The sequence below is a fragment of the Fistularia commersonii genome, chromosome 8 (genome assembly GCF_037954325.1).
Source record: "Fistularia commersonii isolate RoL2024-O1a breed Wild chromosome 8, RoL_Fcom_v1.0, whole genome shotgun sequence".
Classification (NCBI taxonomy): Eukaryota; Metazoa; Chordata; class Actinopteri; order Syngnathiformes; family Fistulariidae; genus Fistularia; species Fistularia commersonii.
Window position 1 is genome coordinate 13825719 of NC_141291.1, and position 9067 is coordinate 13834785.

Below are 9067 nucleotides of genomic sequence, written 5' to 3' on the forward strand. Positions count from 1 at the left end.
TTTTCCCTTTTTTTTTTAAATGTATGATTTCTGAGAATAGATTGTGTTTCTCTGTTGCTGTTATTTTGGCCGATTTGTCTGACCTGCATTGTGCAGCTCCATACACGTCCCAGGTATTATATTTGTAGAAATTCCATGGGCTGCTGAGTCCGTCATGCTTGAAGTGTGCACTTTCAGTTGAAAACATTTGCACTAAATGCATGTGTGAATAACTTAACATCTGTCATGTGAAGTGGTCTGTCAGTGAGTCAACAATAGTGGCTCCTCATCTCATGTTCCCTCTTATTTTAAAAACATGCACGGTTGTAAATGTGTTTGTGAATAAAAGACTGATTTGAAAGAAATCAAAACCTGTAGACTTCTCTCGGAGGTTTAAAAAAAAAAACAAGAAACCAGAAAAATGATTTTGTACAATGATTATCTAATTTATTTATGCTCGCATTTATTTACAATTCCTTCAAGACCGATTACTGGACTGCAGCTTCTGTGATAAACAATCAGATGAGTGAAAGTGGATTATAATGACATCAGATGCAGCAGTTTATCTTACAGCTACTTAAAAAAATAAGTATTTTTTATTTGATTACAAATTTCTTTGAACAATATCATGAATTCACTCTTGAACTCGATGGAATAAAAATGTATTGTGATTATCCCCTTTTCACATGCTCGCTGTATTTATTTAAACTAAACTTTTCCCTTGTCAACCCAAATAAAGTATAATCATTAACGGGTGGAAAGAGATTGTTATTATTGTTATTATTATTATTGTTATTATTATTATTATTATTATTATTATTATTATTATTATTATTGTTTTCATTATTATTGTTATCATTATTATTATTATTATGTTGGTGAATGTATTGTTAAGGTGTCCCGGATGAGCCGCAGTGCGCAGCTCGCTAGCGCAGCCACTTAAGATTCACACCGGAAATCCTGTCTTTCCCCCTGAAGGCAGAAGCTGCAGCATCTCGGCGGCCGTGGTCTCCGTCACTTCGTGGGTGAATGATGACTTATCCACTGTTTACACCCTGTACCGATATGGGCGACGGTGAGCTCAGCACTTAAAAGCTGCACGTTGTTTTTATTGTGTTAAGTTAAAGCCGACTTAGATCTCGATTCTGGTCTATATCGTTAGCGTGCTAGCACCTAGCTTGTCAGCCACGTGGGGAGCAGGAACGCGGCTCCGAGTTCGATTTCAGTTTTCTCTTCACGCCTTGTTGGTTTTCAATGGGTATTAAAGTATAATCAAACTGTTGAAGTGAACATAACTGTTCCGGTGCCGTCATTTAGTCCGACAGCACGGATTATTAGCACTATGAAAATGTTCGGTCTAGTCACGTGACCACAGTGTAAGCTACTGCAGCGCTGTTACACGATCTCGAGCATTTCATGTAGAATCTCACCTCATTTGCTTAAAGATATTAATGCGAAGTCGCACCGCAATACACAGGTAGCCTGGCTTCTTGTCTCTGTAGACCAGATTTTCCCTAAGGTGACTCAATTAATCATTCAGCAGGAAGACAGTTGGAAGGGTCCAACACCCTCTGTCATTGGGTTCCTCGCCGCACTGATCATAAAGGCTTCGGTTTTATCCTGAGGTCAACACAGGAGTCAGTGATCAGGGACCTGGCCTCCTATTATTTAACAAGGGAAAGTCACCGCTCTCTCTGTGGATGTCAGATCATGGCAGAGGTTGTGACCTGCTGTTGAACCCGTCCTGAGTCCTGCGATCTTCCCCGGCTCCCAAGCTGTGTATTACGGCAGCCTTTGGCCTCTGGGTGATCAGTCATCCTCAGTCCCCATATTGAGTTTTCAGCCACTACATTTTATTCATGCAACTAAGAAATCAATATGTCACACATGAGAGTAATTAGTCTGGAGGTTTGGAAAACTTGCCGTGACACAGCTTGTTTGGAGAAAATGACGTGCAGGGCTAGCATCATTGATTAAAAATGATGGATAAATTCCCCATGGATAAATCCCCCATGATAACTTTTTTTTCTTCCTAAAGGTGTTAAGAAGATGAAAACCTGAGTGATATGTTCAGCCACTAAGGTAAGGTTAAGTTCATCAAATACTGTTTACGGTAATGCAGATAATTCAGGTTGACCTCTTTAAAAGTCATTGAGTTGCAGTCATCCACTTTATTTCAGATCTCAACACAAAGCTACAATCTGTGACCAGAAAGGGCATTTTAACTGCTTTGATGTGAAGGTGAGAGCTTGTACCAGGTTGGGCCTTTCAGTAAAATCATGGCTGTGGTTTGATGCTCGAAAACCTGCCACAGAAATAGTGATGAGTTGTCGTTTTTGCCGTTTACCCGTCAGACATTAACATGGTGAAAATGTGACCAACTGAATTTCTGGCATAACATTGAGAGCTACAAGACTGTATGATATGCGATGGCCTTTTGTTTTTTTTAAAACCCCTCCTTTTTTTTCCAGATGTCTTGCATTCGTCGCTGGAGCTGCACCAGGGTGTCTAATCTTTTGTGCTGATCACAAAGTGAGCGCCTCCCTATTCGTAGGTAGTGGACAGTTATGTTTTCATTAAGTTATTCATGGAACAACAATCAAGAAAGAACTGTTAGTACATTGTTATGAGTTTTTCATGTAACATTAAATACAACTCAGCCTTAAGCAGCGGCAACACTTGCAGCAGGAACAATGATGATATCACCTTTTTGCCGTTTACCCGTCAGATATTAATGTGGTGAGACATGTGAAGACTGAGTTTCCAGCTGCAGTCATATTGTTGCCACACATTTTTTTAACACATGCAGTCAGGGGTTGTCGACTGGAGTCTAGCTGACTCATAAAGATGGAGCAGAATAAAAGTAGCTGTTGACTTTCCATTTTACCACAGATGAGCAGTATAACCAGGAAGAGCTGAAAAGGGTCAGACTCGTTTGGGGTAAGTAAGATGTCTGTCATTTCGACTATCTGTTCAGTTGTCTCCCAGTCAGAGTAGCAATGATGAGTTCACTTTTGCCGTTTACCCATCAGACCAAATTGGGTTGCTGAAATTGTGATAAACTGAACTGAAATGATTGCTTTTGTTGTCTTCTCCAATTAATAAAATTGGATTCAAAACAGTTGCTTCCTTTTTAAAGGGCGTTGAAGACCAGTGAATGAGTTATGCTGCTGTTTGAACGGTATGGGTGTTCACCTTTTTTGTGTTTGTGATGCTCAGTTGTCTTCACTGCTATTGAAAAATTAGTGGCATGAGCCTGATGGTTTTGTCTTCCTTTCAGTGTTGCCAGTCTGACGGGCCACCAACTGGACTTGCCCTATCTGACATATTCTCTCATGGATCATTCATACTTGGAATGCATTAATGGATTATTTTAAATAAATCCCAACTGTTTATCATTTGTTGTGTATTGAAATATCTCAACTTAGAATTGTTGAATCACCACTAACTCTCACATCTGTGCATCACCCAATATTTCAAATAATTTCAAACACTCTGTAATACTTGAGTACAGAAAAATGCAACTGACACAAATACTGGGCATCAAATCATCGATCCCTTTGGGTGTCATGAACAACATCAGCAGTTTTGTGCTGCTGACCCGCATTGGAACCTTGCAGGCTCTTACTCCTCGGAAATGTACGTCTCTGCTCCTGGTGCGTATGTGTAGATGAAGCGCAGGATAGTTTGGTGGAGCTCATCCAGAATTACACTTCTCCTGTGTAGACCATCTAAATTGCTCAGGTCACAGGGAAACACTGCGTTGGGTGGAATAACAAGGGCAGACACCCCTGTTGAAAGAGGCAGTATGATTTAAAGAAAAAGGTGTTATAAATAGGAATAAGCAAGTCAGTGACAGTCTGAAAATATTTGAACTTGATGCACACTTGGGCTCAGGTCTTTCATGCACATCATTAGACCTCATTGATACATTTGACAAGACTTAGCTGAGATTATTGTGATGGTTATTTTTGATCTTAGTTATACTCCCATTAATTTAAAGAGTCATGGGTTGGTGATGTGAGTGTTATTTACCATGCTTGAGGGTGACTGAGTTTTCACAGAGGAGGACAGCTATCACTGCATCTTCCTCCAGTACTTGAGTTCTGAGTGATAACCGGCAGTGGGCCTCTGCTAGAGAGATTCTGTAACAAGAAACAAGATCTTTTAAGTGGATTTTAGTTAGTATAAGAATGTTTTTAATCCTTTGCAGGAAATAATGATACGGTCCCCCTGCCATATAAAAAATAGAATGAATGGGAAAAAAGGATAAGTGGTGGGTATAACCATCTACATTGAATCAAAGACAAAAAGTTGATTTTTTTTCAGAGGGAGGATTGAATATTACATTGCATTTGGCAGACGCTTTTATCCAAAGCGACTTACAATAGAGGACATAGGGACTGCAAATACACTTGGTTTATGGACAAAGCCAAGATTTCCTGTCGTGCTAAAGTGCATAAAAACACCTAAAATTATACATTTTGGGAGATTGATACAGCATTTGTTATTGTGTCCTTTTTTCCGTGTCAACACAAAAGCTTTAACATTTTTACAAGTGACAAATAATCTGAAAGCCACTCTTCGGCAGTGAATGTCCTCCACCTAGTGGTATGCAATGGTATCACAGACATGTTGAATATTACAGTCCAAAGAGGACCAGAAAGCTGAAATAACCCAAATTCCAAGGTGCAGTGGGCTTACAGAAGTCTGACACAATCCACAGACATCTTGATTCCCTGACTCAGTGAACGGACCCTTCGGCTGGCCATGTAGTAGCCATGGATCATCTTCTGCGCTTCAGGACTGAGCTCTACTTGCAAGCTTCGCGCATGGGCAATAAGCTGAGTGACAGAGTTCAGGAGACATGTAATTTACATTCAGTGATCATATCTTCTACACTATGCGGAAATTAGCAAACCTCTTTTAAGTCCTGGGTAGAGCATTGAGCATTGAAAGGGTGGGGGGGATTTCTGATCTGTACCGCTTGAGTCAATGCGTGCTGGGAAATCCAGGCCTGCTCTCTGCCATTATTGTGACAGTGAATGACAAGGCCAAAGGCATCTGCCAACTTGACAGGCACAGCACCCAGGTCCTGCTCACAAATAGAAGGACCTTTTCAGTATCACCTGCCTACATTTTGAAATGACTTGAAATAAATGTATTTTTATTTGGGGACGTGAGTATTTGTTACACATTAGTGTGCTTATTCCTGTGTAAATCAAAAATAATTGTTCAGTCAGTGGAGTTCTGAGTGTTAAATCAAATTTTACAAATACATAGGACTTCCATTATGAAAACTATTCCTCTTTTTTTCCCCATGTGTTTCAAGAAATGTTTGCATATAATGTGACTTCAAACATGTGACTTCATAAACAGGCTTTCAAGATCTAGACTCAGCCCTTCAGACCCACACATCACCATATCACAACATGTGGTGACTTAACTCACTGCTGTTCCTAGTACAGCCCCATCTGGCTTTGCAGACCGTCGAGAGCAGTCTGAAGAATCAGACAGAGCCCAGAAGCTGCATGGGACCGGAAATGAAAGCTGCTGATCAACATCCTCACCATACTTCTTCCCTGGAATGAAGACCGACACTGTGCGGCTCTCCAGAGCTGTCAAATAAATAAGGGAAATATATTGCCACAGTGCATAGGACAAATAATCGATCACTTACATCGGTGGGACATTCTTTTGTTTGTCTTTTACCCGACCTGACTGGAGAGCATCCAACTTGTCTTTCTTGTAGCAGCTCAGATCTCCCAGCATGCAAATGCCACCAGATGCCAACAAGGTAGAACCAGCATGAATGTTTGCGGTACCTGCCCCGTGTTCGTCCCGGGACAGAGACGCAAACATCTCCTCTGAGACCTGATGCCTGACCCCACGGCACGCCAATCTCAAACTGTACATCATTAGTCTGCCACACAACCATGTTGTTTTTGATCATTATTGAAAAAAAATGGCACAAATCTGAAGTATTTCTGCTGTCATATGTATGTCAACTACGGGTATGAAATCCTGGATAACTCAGATCTTCTTACCTGTCTAATAGGAGAACGTCGGTGGTCACAAGGAGGAGGTCCAAGAAGTGAAAAGTATTCTTTGCGTCCGCTCGGGTTTGCACCAAACTAAGAAGCAAGCCCAGCCTTAAGGTGTTGAAAATACCGGGAGGGGCAACTTCCAAAGCGAAGCGGTGCACGATAATGGCAGAGAAACTCCAGGGACAATTGGCTGTGGCCTTCAACAGCTCCCGTATGTTGGCACTGATTTCATTGGGGTCTAAAAGTGGTGGTTTAAGAATAGTTAAGGGCAATCAATTTATGAAAATCCTGTAGTTGTTGACATTGTATTGTGCCAAGAGGACATTGTGAAGATCTCCAAATATGAATATGCATGAACTTGAGATTTCTGTATATCCGAGGCCACATTCAAGAATATAACACAAACTATTCCCTTACACTCTGACTCCCATGGTTGAATGCTATTCGCTTCTACACCCCACGTGATATTTGGCCACTGTGGCACGTGCGCAGGTATGCCCAGCACCCTGTAGAGTCGGCCAATTCTCATGGAATTACACAGCTCATCTGTGTGAATAGAGAAAACAAAGCAATACAACTCAAAAGGAGTTGTTCTCCTCTGTCTGGTGATTATTGAAGAAACATGCAGGCCACCTACAAATCACTGCCAAGAGAAACAGAGTGAGGCCCTCAGAACAAAGATTTCTCTGTGTCTGATTTGCTCAGCCGACTAATGAGTGTTCCTTGCACTTATTAACATATATGTTTAGTAACGGGAACCTGGTGTATTAAATTCCTCAGCAGGACTGGGTCAACATAATATGTTAATCCTGGTGCCAGTAGTCCCAGGTCTTCTCGCTGGACATTGTTATTAGAGGGGACAGAAACACTTAATATCCCACCGTGAGGCACCGTGCGTGGCTGGCTGCACAAAAATGTATTTATTTGGCTTCTCCATACTAAGTTTGCGTTTTACATTGCGCCTCATTTAGAAAGTCAGAATATTAATGACCGACCTTAATACATCTGGCTGTCTGTAAATATGAGTTCATAAAGTCACATTTTTGAGGCTGGTGAGTTAACATAATGGATGACACTAAGGTTTTACAAACAGTATTTGATTAGTTATGTGCCCTTTCTGTCCTTTGACTTGCAAAAGAAAATCAATCTATTTGACACTCCAAAGAAATGCACAATGCACCAAAGAGCTCGTATTTCGTGAATATGGGCAAAAAGTGCAAAAAATGTGAGAAGCTACAGTGTTGGGAGGAAATGATGATTAAACAGAGCATAGCAATATATAAAAGCTTTAATGTAGCAATGTCCGGTAAAAATTACTAATCTGACAGCTAGGCACATTTATTAGCCTCTAGGGGGACATTGCTGGAAGTTTGTCCTTACAAAGCAGCCATTGTAAGGCTGTTTTTAATTGTCACCTGTTATTTGACATATTAGCACTACACATTTGATCAATAATCAATTAAATGAACCTTGTATTTTCTAACATTCATGCCGCCATTATGCAGATTTACCCAGTACAGGGTTTCATTATGGGTGGGGTTTGTGTCGGGAGTGATAGAAGGGTCTGACGCAGCTTTGTCTGTTGCAGGCCTACCTCTGAGGAACAGGGTGACCGACTGGTATCTGAACGAGCTTTGCTGACAGGCTCGGAGAAGATCGAGTGCCTGGACGTGGATGAGCTCCACCAGCTGTTTGTCTGTTACCAAAAGATATGTACAGAAGAACAACAGCTGCATCGAATTCATGATCTTATGTACTTAAAGGTACATCTGGAGAGGACATTTGATGAAGGGGAAGGAGCACACCTCCCAAGACTCTGAACTTCATGTCTTCTTTCAGCTGGGAGCTGCAGACCATGCAGCAGAAGTCGTTTCTCACTGTAGCTGACTCTGTGGCGCCGGGAGCATGAACCCGGATGTGGTTGAACCCTAGAACAAGCTTCACCTCAGTAATAGCCGACAAGCAAATGATACTTTGTGAAATCGGAGCATCTTTCACGATGTACCTGAGGAGCAGGAGCAGCTATCGTTAATACAGAGGAATCGGGCGCCCCGGGTGTATTTGGTGACCCTTGTCATTGCGATAACCACACCTTCCATGAGGAGAGGCCTCATGGAGCCACATGCACGGGGGAAACTACCAAGATCCAAGATGTACTTGGATAAAGGAGGCAGGTGCGTCCATTTCAAAATAACATTCACCTCAGAGAGAAAACACATTTCCAGTGCACTTGTTTGCAACGCTGACAGATGCAAGTATGATTATTACTATAATGTGTTTGTTTTTAATCGGGTGGTTATGTGTGTTGAGGGGGAACAGAGAATGAAATTCACCTGACTTTCTGTGTGTATCTTTTCAACAAGTGAAAGTGTCTTGATGGCCAAGAAGCAGACCTGAAACAGGAACGGGGCAAATGTGGCAGGTGTAAAAGTATGGTGGTCATTGTATCAGAGTTTCTAAGTCACTCACAGACTGAAACAAAGCTGTTGCTCGAAGGGGATCGTGTAAGACACAGTCCCCGAGCTCAGGGTCCACTTCTATCACGTCGCTGGGGTTCAGACTGACGCAGAACCGATACACCGCCTCGGTCTGGTGGGCGTCTGGGTTTCGGACGACGACACGCTGGTTAATTCAATCCATATTAAGCGAGTGTTGCGTTCAAGAAGCTCACTGAATTGTCACTTATAAGCAAGGAACCAAGACGGCACTACGTCTCTTAAAACACGTTTTACGTTACCGTTGAAAGGTTTGCAGTCTTCCAGAAGCTTCTGGAGGGCGCCGCTTCTGTCTAAGTAAATCAGAGCGGACTCCTTTAGCGACATCTCCGCCACGCTCGCCGAAAAGTGCCGAAAGACGTAGAAAGCTTAGCTTGATCGTTTCTATCTTAAGCTAGTCGACTGATGCGTTAAATGGGAAGCTAATTTACGAAACAAAACTGGCCTTTAAGCAACTAGTTTAAGCATTTTAAAAGAATAAGATGAAAACGTGGTACTTCTCAGCTTGTCTATATGAAACAACGTCTTAAGATTTTAACATGAATA

The 9067-nt window shown here is 41.8% G+C and overlaps 1 protein-coding gene, 1 long non-coding RNA gene and 1 other non-coding gene across 3 annotated transcripts; 2 read left to right on the top strand and 1 right to left on the bottom strand.

Annotated features, from left to right (window-relative positions):
- Positions 1-936: 936 nt before the first annotated feature.
- On the top strand, positions 937-3393 carry LOC147232026 (uncharacterized). The gene is made up of 7 exons (XR_015106459.1): positions 937-1054; positions 2018-2061; positions 2160-2220; positions 2451-2511; positions 2872-2919; positions 3119-3160; positions 3260-3393. It is a non-coding gene; the product is annotated as an uncharacterized LOC147232026 (long non-coding RNA).
- Positions 2664-2747, top strand: LOC147232027 (small nucleolar RNA SNORD87). The gene has a single exon (XR_015106548.1). It is a non-coding gene; the product is annotated as a small nucleolar RNA SNORD87 (small nucleolar RNA).
- Positions 3394-3603: 210 nt separating the features above from the next.
- On the bottom strand, positions 3604-8857 carry mcmdc2 (minichromosome maintenance domain containing 2). The gene is made up of 14 exons (XM_086150381.1): positions 8764-8857; positions 8496-8626; positions 8360-8419; positions 8032-8227; positions 7832-7954; positions 7621-7722; positions 6444-6572; positions 6027-6264; positions 5697-5902; positions 5431-5597; positions 4901-5074; positions 4684-4823; positions 4015-4124; positions 3604-3770 (listed from the first exon to the last, which is right to left on the bottom strand). Exons 1-14 carry the CDS (start codon positions 8846-8848, stop codon positions 3604-3606), a joined length of 2028 nt encoding a protein of 675 aa, XP_086006507.1. The 5' UTR covers positions 8849-8857.
- Positions 8858-9067: the final 210 nt, after the last annotated feature.

Bases quoted from the DNA above. Each gene is read 5' to 3' on its own strand.
- mcmdc2 (XM_086150381.1), bottom strand. From the start codon at position 8,848: ATGTCGCTAAAGGAGTCCGCTCTGATTTACTTAGACAGAAGCGGCGCC. The intron at 7,955-8,031 runs GTACATCGTGAA...AGCTTGTTCTAG, and splicing joins TAGCTGCTCCTGCTCCTCAG to GGTTCAACCACATCCGGGTT. The intron at 5,903-6,026 runs GTAAGAAGATCT...GTTGTGTGGCAG, and splicing joins GACGTTCTCCTATTAGACAG to ACTAATGATGTACAGTTTGA.